This window comes from Pseudophryne corroboree, chromosome 3, assembly GCF_028390025.1.
Source record: "Pseudophryne corroboree isolate aPseCor3 chromosome 3, aPseCor3.hap2, whole genome shotgun sequence".
Lineage (NCBI taxonomy): Eukaryota > Metazoa > Chordata > Amphibia > Anura > Myobatrachidae > Pseudophryne > Pseudophryne corroboree.
In genome coordinates, this window is record NC_086446.1 from 374306481 (window position 1) to 374323785 (window position 17305).

The following is a 17305-nucleotide window of genomic DNA, read 5'->3' on the forward strand; positions in this document are numbered from 1 at the left end:
ACTGGAAAGTTCTTGCGTGGAATCTAACGAATGGGATTGCTTCGTAGGAAGCCACCATTTTTACCCAGAACCCTTGTGCATTGATGCACTGAGACTTGGTTCGGTTTTAGGAAGTTCCTGACTAGCTCGGATAACTCCCTGGCTTTCTCTTCCGGGAGAAACACCTTTTTTTTTTTCTGGACTGTGTCCAGGAACATCCCTAGGAAACAGAAGACAAGTCGTCGGAACCAGCTGCGATTTTGGAATATTGAGAATCCAATCGTGCTGCCGCAACACTACCTGAGATAGTGCTACACCGACTTCCAACTGTTCCCTGGATCTTACCCTTATCAGGGAATCGTCCAAGTAAGGGATAACTAAAATTCCCTTCCTTCGAAGGGATATCATTTCGGCCATTACCTTGGTAAAGACCCGGGGTGCCGTGGACCATCCCTACGGCAGCGTCTGAACTGATAGTGACAGTTCTGTACCATAACCTGAGGTACCCTTGGTGAGAAGGGTAAATTTTGACATGAAGGTAAGGATCCTTGATGTCCCGAGACATCATGTAGTCCCCTTCTTCCAGGTTCGCAATCACTGCTCTGAGTGACTCAATCTTGAATTTGAACCTCTGTATGTAAGTGTTCAAAGATTTTAGATTTAGAATCGGTCTCACCGAGCCGTCTGGCTTCGGTACCACAATAGTGTGGAATAATACCCCGTTCCCTGTTGCAGGAGGGGTACCTTGATTATCACCTGCTGGGAATACAGCTTGTGAATGGCTTCCAAAACTGCCTCCCTGTCAGAGGGAGACGTCGGTAAAGCAGACTTTTGGAAACGGCGAGGGGGAGACGTCTCGAATTTCAATATGTACCCTTGAGATATTACCTGAAGGATCCAGGGGTCTACTTGCGAGTGAGCCCACTGCGCACTGAAATTCATTGAGAACGGGCCCCCACCGTGCCTGAGTTTGTAAGGCCCTAGCGTCATACTGAGGGCTTTTGCAGAGGCGGGAAAGGATTTCTGTTCCTGGGAACTGGGTAATCTCTTCAGCCTTTTTCCTCTCCCTCTGTCACGAGCAGAAAAGAGGAACCTTTTGTCCGCTTGCCAACAAAGGACTGCGCCTGATAATACGGCGTCTTATTTTGAGAGGCGACCTGGGGTACAAACGTGGATTTCCCTTAGAGCCCCTGACGGCCTATGAGACGTCTGGACAGGCACAAGCTGAGTAGCCGGCTGTCTCATGTCAACCACTGTTTTTTTTATACAGAGCTGACACTGTCACGTAATTTTCAACAGTACATCCACTCAGGTGTCGACCCCCTAGGTGGTGACATCACTGTTACAGACACACTGCTCCGTCTCCACATCATTTTTCTCCTCATACATGTCGATACAAACGTACCGACACACAGCACACACACAGGGAATGCTCTGATAGAGGACAGGACCCCACTAGCCCTTTGGGGAGACAGAGGGAGAGTATGCCAGCACACACCAGAGCGCGATATATATATACAGGGATAACCTTATATAAGTGTTTTTCCCCTTATAGCTTCTGTATGTTTTAATACTGCGCCTAATTAGTGCCCCCCTCTCTTATTTTAACCCTTTCTGTAGTGTAGTGACTGCAGGGAAGAGCCAGGGAGCTTCCCTCCAACTGAGCTGTGAGGGAAAATGGCGCCAGTGTGCTGAGGAGATAAGGCCGCCGAAAAGGGGGCGGAGCCTATCTCCCGTTTTTCTGTATATTCCGGCAGGGGTTAAATGCATCCATATAGCCCAGTAGCTATATGTGATGCATTTTTTGCCATCCAAGGTGTTTTTATTGCGTCTCAGGGCGCCCCCCCCCCAGCGCCCTGCACCCTCAGTGACCGGAGTGTGAAGTGTGCTGAGAGCAATGGCGCACAGCTGCAGTGCTGTGCGCTACCTTGTTGAAGACAGGACGTCTTCTGCCGCCGATTTTCCGGACCTCTTCTGTCTTCTGGCTCTGTAAGGGGGCCGGCGGCGCGGCTCTGGGACCTATCCATGGCTGGGCCTGTGATCGTCCCTCTGGAGCTAATGTCCAGTAGCCTAAGAAGCCCAATCCACTCTGCATGCAGGTGAGTTCGCTTCTTCTCCCCTTAGTCCCTCGATGCAGTGAGCCTGTTGCCAGCAGGTCTCACTGAAAATAACAAACCTAAACTAAAACTTTCACTAAGAAGCTCAGGAGAGCCCCTAGTGTGCACCCTTCTCGTCGGGCACAGAAATCTAACTGAGGCTTGGAGGAGGGTCATAGGGGGAGGAGCCAGTGCACACCAGTTAGTCCTAAAGCTTTCTTTAGATGTGCCCAGTCTCCTGCGGAGCCGCTATTCCCCATGGTCCTTACGGAGTCCCCAGCATCCACTTAGGACGTTAGAGAAATAAATACATACATACATACATACATACATACATACATACCCACAGGTAAACTCATCCGGCACTCAATGTTAAAGAATAATTAATGCCTGGTGCCCTCCTGATGATACAATAACATATCCTTCCCCAACTGTGGCTCAGGTGTATGCAGCAAAGGAACGGAGGCGGCACTCCAAGGACTTAGTAAAAATAAGATTTTACTTACCGATAAATCTATTTCTCGTAGTCCGTAGTGGATGCTGGGACTCCGTCAGGACCATGGGGAATTAGCGGCTCCGCAGGAGACAGGGCACAAAAATAAAAGCTTTAGGACTAGGTGGTGTGCACTGGCTCCTCCCCCCATGACCCTCCTCCAAGCCTCAGTTAGGATACTGTGCCCGGACGAGCGTACACAATAAGGAAGGATTTTGAATCCCGGGTAAGACTCATACCAGCCACACCAATCACACCGTACAACCTGTGATCTGAACCCAGTTAACAGTATGACAAACGTAGGAGCCTCTGAACAGACGGCTCACAACAATAACAACCCGATTTTTTTGTAACAATAACTATGTACAAGTATTGCAGACAATCCGCACTTGGGATGGGCGCCCAGCATCCACTACGGACTACGAGAAATAGATTTATCGGTAAGTAAAATCTTATTTTCTCTGACGTCCTAGTGGATGCTGGGACTGGTCAGGACCATGGGGATTATACCAAAGCTCCCAAACGGGCGGGAGAGTGCGGATGACTCTGCAGCACCGAATGAGAGAACTCCAGGTCCTCTTTAGCCAGGGTATCAAATTTGTAGAATTTTACAAACGTGTTCTCCCCCGACCACGTAGCTGCTCGGCAGAGTTGTAATGCCGAGACCCCTCGGGCAGCCGCCCAAGATGAGCCCACCTTCCTTGTGGAATGGGCCTTGATAGATTTAGGCTGTGGCAGGCCTGCCACAGAATGTGCAAGTTGAATTGTGCTACAAATCCAACGAGCAATCGTCTGCTTAGAAGCAGGAGCACCCAGCTTGTTGGGTGCATACAGTATAAACAGCGAGTCAGATTTTCTGACTCCAGCCGTCCTTGAAATATATATTTTCAATGCCCTGACAACGTCCAGCAACTTGGAATCCTCCAAATCGCTAGTAGCCGCAGGCACCACAATAGGCTGGTTCAGGTGAAACGCTGAAACCACCTTAGGCAGAAACTGAGGACGCGTCCGCAGTTCTGCCCTGTCCGAATTGAAAATCAGATATGGGCTTTTATACGATAAAGCCGCCAATTCTGACACTCTCCTGGCTGAAGCCAGGGCCAGTAGCATGGTTACTTTCCATGTAAGATATTTCAAATCCACCGATTTGAGTGGCTCAAACCAATGGGATTTGAGAAAATCCAAAACTACATTAAGATCCCACGGAGCCACTGGGGGCACAACCGGGGGCTGTATATGTAGTACTCCTTTTACAAAAGTCTGGACTTCAGGAACTGAAGCCAATTCTTTCTGGAAGAAAATCGACAGGGCCGAAATTTGAACCTTAATGGACCCTAATTTGAGGCCCATAGACAATCCTGTTTGCAGGAAATGTAGGAATCGACCCAGTTGAAATTCCTCCGTCGGGGCCTTCCTGGCCTCACACCACGCAACATATTTTCTCCAAATGCGGTGATAATGTTGTGCAGTCACCTCCTTCCTGGCTTTTACCAGGGTAGGGATGACCTCTTCCGGAATGCCTTTTTCCCTTAGAATTCGGCGTTCAACCGCCATGCCGTCAAACGCAGCCGCGGTAAGTCTTGGAATAGACACGGTCCCTGCTGAAGCAGGTCCCGTCTTAGAGGTAGAGGCCACGGATCTTCCGTGAGCATCTCCTGAAGTTCCGGGTACCAAGTTCTTCTTGGCCAATCCGGAGCCACGAGTATCGTTCTTACTCCCCTTTGCTGTATAATTCTCAGTACTTTTGGTATGAGAGGCAGAGGAGGAAACACATACACTGACTGGAACACCCACGGTGTTACCAGAGCGTCCACAGCTATTGCCTGAGGGTCTCTTGACCTGGCGCAATACCTGTCCAGTTTTTTGTTGAGGCGGGACGCCATCATATCCACCTTTGGTTTTTCCCAACGGTTCACAATCATGTGGAAGACTTCTGGATGAAGTCCCCACTCTCCCGGGTGTAGATCGTGTCTGCTGAGGAAGTCCGCTTCCCAGTTGTCCACTCCCGGAATGAACACTGCTGACAGTGCTATCACATGATCTTCCGCCCAGCGAAGAATCCTTGCAGCTTCTGCCATTGCCCTCCTGCTTCTTGTGCCGCCCTGTCTGTTTACGTGGGCGACTGCCGTGATGTTGTCCGACTGGATCAACACCGGCTGACCCTGAAGCAGGGGTTTTGCCAGGCTTAGAGCATTGTAAATCGCTCTTAGCTCCAGTATATTTATGTGAAGAGACATCTCCAGGCTTGACCACACTCCCTGGAAGTTTCTTCCCTGTGTGACCGCTCCCCAGCCTCTCAGACTGGCATCCGTGGTCACCAGGACCCAGTCCTGTATGCCGAATCTGCGGCCCTCTAACAGATGAGCACTCTGCAACCACCACAGAAGAGACACCCTTGTCCGTGGAGACAAAGTTATCCGCTGATGCATCTGCAGATGCGATCCGGACCATTTGTCCAGCAGATCCCACTGAAAAGTTCGTGCGTGGAATCTGCCGAATGGAATCGCTTTGTAAGAAGCCACCATTTTTCCCAGGACTCTTGTGCATTGATGCACAGACACTTTTCCTGGTTTTAGGAGGTTCCTGACAAGTTCGGATAACTCCCTGGCTTTCTCCTCCGGAAGAAACACCTTTTTCTGAACCGTGTCCAGAATCATTCCCAGGAACAGCAGACGTGTCGTCGGGGTCAATTGAGATTTTGGGAAATTCAGAATCCACCCGTGCTGTTGCAGCACTACTTGGGTTAGTGCTACTACGTCCTCCAGCTGTTCTCTGGACCTTGCCCTTATCAGGAGATCGTCCAAGTAAGGGATAATTAATACGCCTTTTCTTCGCAGAAGAAACATCATTTCGGCCATTACCTTGGTAAAGACCCAAGGTGCCGTGGACAATCCAAACGGCAGCGTCTGAAACTGATAATGACAGTTTTGCACCACGAACCTGAGGTACCCTTGATGTGAAGGGCAAATTGGGACATGCAGGTAAGCATCCTTGATGTCCAGGGACACCATAAAGTCCCCTTCTTCCAGATTCGCTATCACTGCTCTGAGTGACTCCATCTTGAACTTGAATTTTTGTATGTACAGGTTCAAAGATTTCAGATTTAGAATAGGTCTTACCGAGCCGTCCGGCTTCGGTACCACAAATAGTGTGGAATAATACCCCTTTCCCTGTTGTAGGAGGGGTACCTTGACTATCACCTGCTGAGAATACAGCTTGTGAATGGCTTCCAATACCGTCGCCCTGTCTGAGGGAGACGTTGGCAGAGCAGACTTTAGGAACCGGCGAGGGGGAGACTTCTCGAATTCCAACCTGTAACCCTGAGATACTACCTGCAGGATCCAGGGGTCCACCTGTGAGTGAGCCCACTGTGCGCTGAAATTCTTGAGTCGACCCCCCACCGCCCCTGAGTCCGCTTGTAAAGCCCCAACGTCATGCTGAGGGCTTTGCAGAAGCCGGGGAGGGCTTCTGCTCCTGGGAGGGAGCTGCTTGGTGCACTCTCTTACCCTTTCCTTTGCCTCGGGGCAGATATGACTGTCCTTTTGCCCGCTTGTTCTTATAGGAACGAAAGGACTGCGGCTGAAAAGACGGTGTCTTTTTCTGTTGGGAGGGGACCTGAGGTAAAAAGGTGGATTTCCCGGCTGTTGCCGTGGCCACCAAATCCGATAGACCGACCCCAAATAATTCCTCCCCTTTATACGGCAATACTTCCATATGCCGTTTGGAATCCGCATCACCTGACCACTGTCGCGTCCATAAACTTCTTCTGGCAGATATGGACATCGCACTTACTCTCGATGCCAGAGTGCAAATATCCCTCTGAGCATCTCGCATATAAAGAAAAGCATCCTTTAATTGCTCTATAGTCAATAAAATACTGTCCCTATCCAGGGTATCAATATTTTCAGTCAGGGAATCCGACCAAACCACCCCAGCACTGCACATCCATGCTGAGGCGATGGCTGGTCGCAGTATAACACCAGTATGAGTGTATATACTTTTCAGGGTAGTTTCCAGCCTCCTATCAGCTGGATCCTTGAGGGCGGCCGTTTCAGGAGACGGTAACGCCACTTGTTTTGATAAGCGTGTCAGTGCCTTATCCACCCTAGGGGGTGTTTCCCAGCGCGCCCTAACCTCTGGCGGGAAAGGATATAATGCCAATAACTTCTTTGAAATTAGCAGTTTTCTATCGGGGTTAACCCATGCTTCATCACACACTTCATTCAATTCCTCTGATTCAGGAAAAACTACAGGTAGTTTTTTCAGACCCCACATAATACCCCTTTTTGTGGTACTTGCAGTATCAGAGATATGCAAAGCCTCCTTCACTGCCGTGATCATAAAACGTGTGGCCCTACTGGAAAATACGTTTGTTTCTTCACCGTCGACACTAGATTCGGTGTCCGTGTCTGGGTCTGTGTCGACCGACTGAGGTAAAGGGCGTTTTACAGCCCCTGACGGTGTCTGAGACGCCTGGACAGGTACTAACTGGTTTGCCGGCCGTCTCATGTCGTCAACTGATTTTTATCACGTAATTCCATAAACAAAGCCATCCATTCCGGTGTCGACTCCCTAGGGGGTGACATCACCATTACCGGCAATTGCTCCGCCTCCACACCAACATCGTCCTCATACATGTCGACACACACGTACCGACACACAGCAGACACACAGGGAATGCTCTTATCGAAGACAGGACCCCACTAGCCCTTTGGGGAGACAGAGGGAGAGTTTGCCAGCACACACCCAAGCGCTATAAATATATAGAAACAACCCTACAGAAGTGTTGTTTCCTTTATAGCAGCTTAATATATCAATATCGCCAAAAAAGTGCCCCCCCCTCTCTGTTTTTTTTACCCTGTTTCTGTAGTGCAGTGCAGGGGAGAGTCCTGGGAGCCTTCCTCGCAGCGGAGCTGTGCAGGAAAATGGCGCTGTGTGCTGAGGAGATAGGCCCCGCCCCCTATTTCGGCGGGCTCTTCTCCCGGTGTTTGTGAGACCTGGCAGGGGTTAAATACATCCATACAGCCCCAGGGGCTATATGTGATGTATTTTTAGCCAGAACAAGGTATTATCATTGCTGCCCAGGGCGCCCCCCCCCCCCCAGCGCCCTGCACCCTCAGTGACCGCTGGTGTGAAGTGTGCTGACAACAATGGCGCACAGCTGCAGTGCTGTGCGCTACCTCATGAAGACTGAAAAGTCTTCTGCCGCCGGTTTCTGGACCTCTTCACTTTTCGGCATCTGCAAGGGGGTCGGCGGCGCGGCTCCGGGACCGGACTCCATGGCTGGGCCTGTGTTCGATCCCTCTGGAGCTAATGGTGTCCAGTAGCCTAAGAAGCCAGTCCATCCTGCACGCAGGTGAGTTCACTTCTTCTCCCCTAAGTCCCTCGTTGCAGTGAGCCTGTTGCCAGCAGGACTCACTGAAAATAAAAAACCTAATAACTTTTTCTAAGCAGCTCTTTAGGAGAGCCACCTAGATTGCACCCTGCTCGGACGGGCACAAAAACCTAACTGAGGCTTGGAGGAGGGTCATAGGGGGAGGAGCCAGTGCACACCACCTAGTCCTAAAGCTTTTATTTTTGTGCCCTGTCTCCTGCGGAGCCGCTAATTCCCCATGGTCCTGACGGAGTCCCAGCATCCACTAGGACGTCAGAGAAACTTGTATTCAAATCATTGTGGAAACAAAGCAAACGTGTTCATAACAGAAGAAAACATGGCAGGTTGCCTATGACGTTTCAAGGCCTAACAGCCTTTTCCTCAGGTAAGAATGCCCATGTGCAGTGAAAGCATAAGTGATATTAGTTCTTTTATCACTCGTAAGCAACCTGCCATGTTTTCTTCCGTTATGAACACGTTTGCTTTGTTTCCACAATGATTTGAATACAAGTTTTACCAAGTCCTTGGAGTGCCGCCTCAGTTCCTTTGCTGCATACACCTGAGCCACAGGTGGGGGAGGATAGAGATATATAGAGATAGATATATTTATTAATTTCCCCGACTCACTGCGCCAATTATGTGCCCCCCTCTTTTTTTCAGCCCTCTGAGCTCTTCAGCAGGGGAGAGTCCGGGGAGCCAGCGTTCTCTGCAGCTTCTGTGGAGAAAATGGCGCTGATTAGTGCTGAGGGATCAAGCTCCGCCCCCTCCAGCGGCAGCTTCGGTCCCGTTCTGTATCTGAAAATAATGGCGGGGAATCGTTTATTTACTGCCTCAGCAGCCTAATAACATCCTTTTGTGCCAAAACGAGGTTTATTGCTGCCCAGGGCGCCCCCCCCCCTGCGCCCTGCACCCATCAGTGCCATGTGTGTGTGTGTAAATGTGGGAGCAATGGCACGCAGCTTACTGCTGCGCTTTTACCTCAGGAAGATCTGAAGTCTTCTGCCGCCTGACGTCTTCTTTCTTTTCTAATACTCACCCGGCTTCTTTTTTCCGGCATCTGTGAGGAGGATGGCGGCGCGGCTCCGGGACGAACCCCAGGGTGAGACCTGTGTTCCGACTCCCTCTGGAGCCAATTGTGTCCAGTAGCCTCAGAAGCAGAGCCCTTAAACTCTTAAGAAGTGGGTCTGCCTCTCTCCCCTCAGTCCCACGATGCAGGGAGTCTGTTGCCAGCAGAGCTCCCTGAAAATAAAAAACCTAACAAAATTCTTTTCACAGAAAACTCAGGAGAGCTCCCTGTAATGCACCCTATCTCCTCTGGGCACAAGATCTAACTGAGGTCTGGAGGAGGGGCATAGAGGGAGGAGCCAGTGCACACCATACTAGAAAGTTCTTTTAGGTGCCCATGTCTCCTGCGGAGCCCGTCTATACCCCATGGTCCTTACGGAGTCCCCAGCATCCTCTAGGACGTAAGAGAAATGGGCCTCACAGAATTGTCCGGCTTTGGTACCACAAACAGGTTGGAGTAATAACCCTTTCCTCGTTGTTGTATTGGTACTGGAATATGACGTGGGACTGGACCAATTTTCGGATGGCCTGTTGCAACGTAACTTGGGTATCCTCCAAAGCTGGTAAGCTTGATTTAAAAAATCGTTGGGGAGGAGCACCGTCGAACTCCAGCTTGTAGCCCTGAGAAATTAGGTCCTTGACCCAGGTATCCTGGCAGGAAACCTCCCAGACGCGGCTGAAGTGACGCAGTCGAGCTCCCTCGAGATCCCCTCGGGTGGGTGGGCACCATCATGCTGAGGACTTAGTGGAAGCAGAACTGGTGTTCTGTTCCTGAGAACCGGTGTTTGTAGGTCTTCTTCTTGTCTTACCTCTGGTGCCTCTAGCAGCATCAGAGGCACCTCTGGTCCTTGATCGAAATCTAGCAAGAGCCAGGTCTATGTTATGTAAAGCAACATAGACCTGGCTCTTGCTTTTTCATAAATCCAGTGTACACACGTTGAAAATTGTACACCAAGACACATGTCATCTAGTAATATCCTTTATTCAATATACTTGCCATCATACTGAATTAAATTCAGGCATCTACTAACTTACTTTCCTCAATATACAAATCTTATAAGTGTCTGTGTACTTGGATTGATTGCATGTGTTGGAGATTCACTTACCTACGGTCAAACCGCACTGGGTATGCCCAACCTCGTCTGATCTTGGAAGCTATGCACTGCAGTGCCTGGTCAATACCTGGATGGGAGACCACCAGGAAATACTATGTACCATAGGTATTAGATTCTCTCACCAATCGAATTTTGTCAACCTTGGTTGATGCACAGACCCAGATATCCAATTCCCTCTTACATCAAATTGTGACCCTCTGACACGATATAGCGGAGCCTAATTGAGCTAGTTTATTCCCACTAATATTTTCCATTATAGGGAAACAAATTTCTTTGATAATTAAGGGAATACACATTTTCGCCTACTTACCCATTTTTACTCATCTAAAAATTGCAGCATTTGTGCATTCATTAAATATACATTAACGTCTGCCTTCTCCCTCCCTTTTTTAAGTATAGCCTAATAAAAGTTAAATATTAATATATTCATATTTTCATAAGCGTGCCCTGGAAAAGACAGAGTTGCTCTTGTCTTTTGCTCTCTCAAAAGACCACACCCCTTTCATAGTAGAGCAGGTAAACCACACTTTTGTGGTCCTGAGTTAGAGAGGGGGGTTGTGTAACATCTGCCCTGGCAGCTAGGTCTGCAACAGCCTGCTGTAGTAGCAGAGTCTTTTGAGCATTAGCAGTGAGTTATGATGACATATCAGACAAAGTTTTAATGGCACCTAGCCAGGAAGGCTCTTGACCCTCTCCCCCAGCCCCTCAATGAGTTGTGAAGATTGGCTGTATTGTGCACATGATACAGAATCCGATGATCAGGGAGAGAATCTGGTGTGGCATACACTGCATAGTTTGCATTTACCCATGTTCACAGTAAAGCACAATTACATACACAACTTAGCAGGCCTGCCCTTACTTGCTAAGTTATTACTTGTCTGTGAGAGGGAGATAGAGCGAGAGACCAGCACACCCCAGCGAGGCTGTAAGTTGTTCTATCACAGTGAAACACCTATGATTACTGTCCTTTATAGGACACAGACTGTGTACAATAGCGGCTCTCCTCCTTTGCTACACCCTGTACCAGTTTTCCAGCATTTTCTGAGTATCAGGAGATGTGTGTGCCTGCTGATGCAAGCAGAGGAAGGCGCTAAAATACAGCTGGTCCCACTCTGAGGTAGCTCCGCCCCCCAGCTGGTCCCACTCTGAGGTAGCTCCGCTCCCTCCCCTTCACCCAATGGCACTAGAGCTACAGTGTTCTTTATACTGGCAATGTCTCCCAAATAGCTTAAAAACCATCACACAAGTGCTAGTTTAAGCCACCGCTAGCCAGTGTACACAGGGGGCTAGCCTAGGAGGGTCCCGTATGCCTCACCTGCGTGCAAGATGCACTTTGAACCGGGGCCCCCCCCTAGCGGGGCCCCCGGTTTGTACTCGTCACTGTTGTCACCTTCAGGCTATTGTTAGGGGTGTGTGCTGTGCTGCAATTGTGACAGCTAAGGCGCAGTGCACCGCAGTATAAACAACCTCTCAGGACGGTGGTCCTGCAGCGGGGACACGGCTCTGACACCTCGCAAGGCCGGTGACCTGGTTACTCTGCATGCATTACAGCAACACCTGTGGTTCCTTCGCACCAGTTGCGGTATGATCCACCCCTGATTTGACTTTTAACTACGTGTCACCTCATGAGTTCTTAAAGGGTGCCAACTCTTTTATAATTGTCTTCAAGTGCTTTTGATGTTCAATGTGACAATAAGTACTTCGTATGTTTGGGGAAATACCGCACCGGTGTATAATAGATATAAAGTGTCAATTTGATTACCAAAATAAAAGAAAAAGAAAACGTTGTTGTCTAATTCTGATTTGGTGGTGCACCCTGAGTCAATATAACTACTTGAGACAACAATATGGAGAAAAGAGACTCTTGTGGGTGCACTCTTAACTTGAAATAATGCATGAAATGTTAAAGATGAATATAAATATAAAATTAAACTTTTATTAGTATCACAGAATAAAAATAGTCAGTGGTCAATAAGGTAAGGTAACATTCAAATATTATGATGAAGTGAATAGCAAGTAAATACTGATGCTAAATAGAATAATAAAATAGGATGAACTGAATAACATTACAATTAATAACAATTAAATGCTAATATTAGCATAATAAATTCCGGCTGCCAGGATCCAATCAGAGTGTCCTAAGGAATTAACCGGAATGATTTTTGGAGACAAATAAGCTGCCAATGTATGTTAGCCCCGCTGTGAGTGCATATGAACAGTATGAGAGGATATCTGCAAACATAAACATAATCAAACTAGATAAGTGACCTCAAACATAATATAAGTTGATAACTGAGTGCTGATTAACACACTAGCATGTATTATATTATTTAATTAAACTAATAATGGCTGCAGGAGACGGTAAATGCGAGTAAATCAGTTAGTGCGGATGACAGTTAAATAATTATACCTTCAAAAGATAGCAAAAAATTGCAATGCTGGGGATAAATAAACAGATACACTGATATTACCCACAGCAAATCATTCAGCGCGGATGACAGTTAAATTTACTCGCATTTACCGTGTCCTGCAGTCTCATAGATACTGACTGTGTACTGGTTACATTGTTATTCCTTTTTTCTTTGGCTCAACTATTGATATTTTTTTTTTGTATCTGGCACTAAAATATCACTGTTGTATTACAGTTTCTCTACTCTGTTATTTTTCTGTGGGCCTACAAATCTTTAAGTATAGATACCTTAGATTCTTGTATCTGACATTTGAATATCACTGCTGTAGAAACTACAAGGTATTCTACCATAATCCATTCGGTTTATTTATGAACAGTACAGCTGTCTGCTTAGCCTCTGCTTTACTCCAGTAACTGCTATTAGTAATTGTTACCATTAATACTTCAAAATGCTAATTGTGAATTAACTTCTAATTGTCTGATAGGGCCTTCTATATTGGTTATGCTTTTTTCTCCCCTCTTTTTTCCTCTTATTTTTCGTTCAAATTTTTACCTATCTTTCATGGACTCTCACCATTTATTCAGGGTTTACCCCTGTCTAACATTGGCAGCAGATCCATCTCATTCTTTATACTATAAATTTCGTGAACTCTCATCAGTGATTCCAGAGTTTCCGTTATCGTTCATTTTTCTCTACTATCATACCACACTGGAAATGCCCAAAGCCGTCCGATCTTGGAAGCTAATCAGTGTTGGGCTCGGTCAGTACTCAAGTGGGCGATCATTGAGGAAGACTCAGTTTAGTAGAGTTCAGACTGGTCCATTATGCTCAGAGTCTAACACGGACATTCAACCTGCTATCTTATTTCCTACTGCTCTTTTTCTCACAAAAGCTGGTTGTATTATAATCTCCTGTCTTCTGAATTCCTCACTTTCATAAGCTGTTCCAATTATTTAGTAACGCGGGGCTAACACACATTGGCAGCTTATTTGTCTCCAAAAATCATTCAGGTTAATTCCTTAGGACACTCTGATTGGATCCTGGCAGCCGGAATTTATTATGCTAATATTAGCATTTAATTGTTATTAATTGTACGGTTATTCAGTTCATCCTATTTTATTGTTCTATTTAGCATCAGCATTTACTTACTATTCACTTCATCATAATATTTGAATGTTACCTTACCTTATTGACCACTGACTATTTTTATTCTGTGATACTAATAAAAGTTACATTTTATATTTATATTCATCTTTAACATTTCATACATTATTTCAAGTTAAGAGTGCACCCACAAAAGAGTCTTTGCTCCATATTGTTGTCGACAATAAGTACTTACAATATTTACGGTTCTGTATTAAATAGGATATTTTATCTTATCCTTTTGCTATAAATTACCTTTCGTGAATATCACCTCACGATAACTACTGGTTTAACTGGCTAGCACCATCCATATGACAAACCACCTCCCCCTCCTAACCCCAAGTTTTGCATCAAGACCTTAACATATCAAAAGGTTTGTGCCGAGATGGTTCCAAGGCTTCTCACTGCCAACCAGAAAGAAAACTGAAAGGGAATTTGTACAGACATTTTGGAAGAAAGTCAAGCGGATTCACATTTTTTTTTTGCAAGTAATTACCTGTGATAAAACATGTATCTCCCAGTATGATCTTGAGACAAATGCCAGACCATGCACTGGAAAATACCATCATCACCAAGAATGAAGAAAGCACATTAAACGAAGCAAATCCAAAGTCATGTTAATTGTTTTCTTTTACAGCAATGGTGTTTTTTTGGAAGGCAGAGTAGCAGAAAGTGCAACAGTGAATCAACATCACTACTAAAATTTTGTAGACACTTTACAGGAAAGAATTAGAAGAAAAGCCAGAGTTGTGGGAAAGTGGCTTCATCTTCCATCAGGACAATGCATCAGCCCACACATCGCTCTCCTCTCTTTGAAGCAGTTTTTGGCAGAGAAACAGATTGCAGTGCTAGAACACCCTCCATACTCACCAGACCTAGCATAGGGAACCAGTTTTGCATTTGTTATTGAGGGAGTGAAGAAAATGACAGAGCTGTTGACACAACTGACAGATAACTAGCTACAGCACAGCTTTGACCAAAGGAAAATAAGAACGCAGCGGTGTGTGGATGCAGAAGGGGAGTACATAGAAAGGGAATGGAGTAAAAAACAAAAAGGGTACTAAATTTCATTAACCGTAACATAGCATCAGCCTTATTTAATAGCCACATTTTAAAAGATAGATAGATAGATAGCTCTATCTTTCTATTCTGCAAAAGCCTGGAATATGTATGGATACATAATACAAGAAATACTGATGCTCTAATAAAGCGCTCCAGGATGGTTTAGAGAACATGTAGGAAAGACGTTATTACCTACACATCAGGAGAGATGCCTATAACATTACATTTGCAGCAAAACATTAGTTCTCAAATTATTTGTGTCAAAAAAAAAAAAAAAAGTTGTCACGTAACATGTTCAGACAATTATTGCGAGCAGCACAGTGGCATTGTGGTTAGCATTGCTACCTCAAAGCACCGAGGTCATGAGTCTAATTTAATGTTCACCTCTTGTTTGTATGGGTTTCCTGCAGGTGCGCTGGTTTTTTCCCACACTCCAAAAACATACTGGCAAGTTAATTGGCTTCTGACCGAAAATGAAACGATAAGTAACAATAGTGTGTACCTGTCCGTGTGGTAGTGCAGTATTAGTTGATATGGGTAAATTTGCACCAGGTTGGTACATGACTCCATAGGCCTGTCTGACACTAGTGTTCAACAGCTGCAGTGGCTTATTACAGCATGATTCCATTCGTTGGACCATCGCTCTCCGCAATACAGGCATAGTTAGGTAGATGACAGCTGGAGAAAATATCACTTACCATTTTTGTGTTTTACGGATTTTGATCTTCTTGGAGAGTTTGGGTTCTGAAAGCAAACAAGATCATTGAATACAAAAAGAAAGGAAGAAAAAAAAAAAGTTGCAGTGAAACAGGAAATGTTTCAGGTAAAAAAAAATATAAAAAAAACCACTAAAAGGGCCTTGACAAAGAATGTCGGAGCATAGAAAATAAGAAAACCAAAAACGAAACCCAGAGAAATACATTGGTTGCACCAAATTTCTCAGCTGCTGGACCTTAAAGCCAAATACATATCTGGGGCTACTCCTATTTTTACATCCACAAAAAGTGGTCCCACCTCAGAAGAGGGAATTAAAAAAAAAAACATAAAAACCACAAGAATGAATTTGGCACCTAAATATTCTCTTCCTACACAAAACTTGTATTTTGACTAGGCAGGCTGCCTTAATATAATGTGTAAAATCATCTTACCTTTTCTGATTTTCTCTTCTTTGCTAAAAATGGGGGTGGTTGGGCAGGTATAAAGAATGGGAGAGAGAGAACAAAAAAAAGGCAGAATGGAGGTATATTATATTATAGCGCAGATTAAACAAACAAAGCAAAAAGGTAGGGATTTCAAGACAGAATAAGCAAAACATAGCATGAGGATAAGCAAGGATCATGGAAGGGAAAGAGCAAGGAAGAGGGGGGAAAAAAATAAAGTAAATAAAGTTCAGACCAGGCCAATGAATTAATAACAGAAAAGCAGCATATTAGAATACAGCACTGGTTAGTTACCTCCAGACTGATTAAACGCACCTTTCTTCTCCGATCCGTAAGACCAGTCATTATCATTCACATCATCATTATCTTCCTGGTCACTTTCGGATTTGTTCATGTTGTTGCTGCTCGCAATCCTGGAAACCAATTAGAATGCTTATTCTGGGAGTAGCCAGGACAAAATTAACAAATAAATGAAAGCTGGTGGCTTTCCTGATCAGAAATTATTTTCTCATTCACACGATTTTAATGAGCAGAGATCAGAAATAGTAAATTACTAAAGTGTATTATTGGAAATTAGAAGGGGGGGGGGGGGGGGGGGGGAAGTAAAAAAAAAACAAAAAACATTAGTATCTATTCAGTTACCTTCGATTTGCGATGCGGCTGCTGTTCCTTCCCATGCCCAAACATTTCTCTAGGTGGGGAGCAAAGCGGGAGGCTGCTATACTGCGATTGCAGTTGGGACACACACACTCTTTGCTCTTCCACTGGTTATAGACCTGACCAAAGATGTCCACCCCTGGCTGGTCTATGATTTCTGCAAAGTGTAAACAAAAAGGTAATGAACCAGTGTCCGAAAACAAGGCCATGGGCATAAAGCAAACCCAATAAAGCAGGACAGTGTAAAGTGAAGACTAAAAAAAATAAATTACTTATTAGGGGGGAAAAAAAATAAGAATTTACTCACCGGTAATTCTATTTCTCGTAGTCCGTAGTGGATGCTGGGAACTCCGTAAGGGCCATGGGGAATAGACGGGCTCCGCAGGAGACTGGGCACTCTAAAAGAAAGATTAGTTACTATCTGGTGTGCACTGGCTCCTCCCTCTATGCCCCTCCTCCAGACCTCAGTTAAGGAAACTGTGCCCGGAAGAGCTGACACTACAAGGAAAGGATTTGGAATCCAGGGTAAGACTCATACCAGCCACACCGTACAACTTGTGATAACTGGGTATGGTTAACAGTATGAACAACAACAACTGAGCCTCAGTAACAGATGGCTCATAACAATAACCCTTTAGTTAAGCAATAACTATATACATGTATTGCAGAGAGTCCGCACTTGGGACGGGCGCCCAGCATCCACTATGGACTACGAGAAATAGAATTACCGGTGAGTAAATTCTTATTTTC

General features: G+C 45.7%; 1 protein-coding gene and 1 pseudogene across 4 annotated transcripts in view; one reads left to right on the top strand and one right to left on the bottom strand.

Annotated features, from left to right (window-relative positions):
• Positions 1-17305, bottom strand: part of ATXN7L3 (ataxin 7 like 3) — a 66876-nt gene that overhangs the window by 39043 nt on the left and 10528 nt on the right. For 3 of the 4 annotated variants that reach the window (XM_063959918.1, XM_063959919.1, XM_063959917.1), the window contains exons 4-7: positions 16541-16712; positions 16193-16311; positions 15887-15909; positions 15437-15482 (exon numbers count right to left, since the gene is read on the bottom strand). In XM_063959918.1, coding sequence (XP_063815988.1) covers positions 15437-15482; positions 15887-15909; positions 16193-16311; positions 16541-16712 — 360 coding nt within the window. The remainder of the gene's footprint in view (positions 1-15436; positions 15483-15886; positions 15910-16192; positions 16312-16540; positions 16713-17305) is intronic. The other variant, XM_063959921.1, reaches the window with a different exon arrangement.
• LOC134898477 (5S ribosomal RNA) lies at positions 13224-13342 on the top strand (annotated as a pseudogene).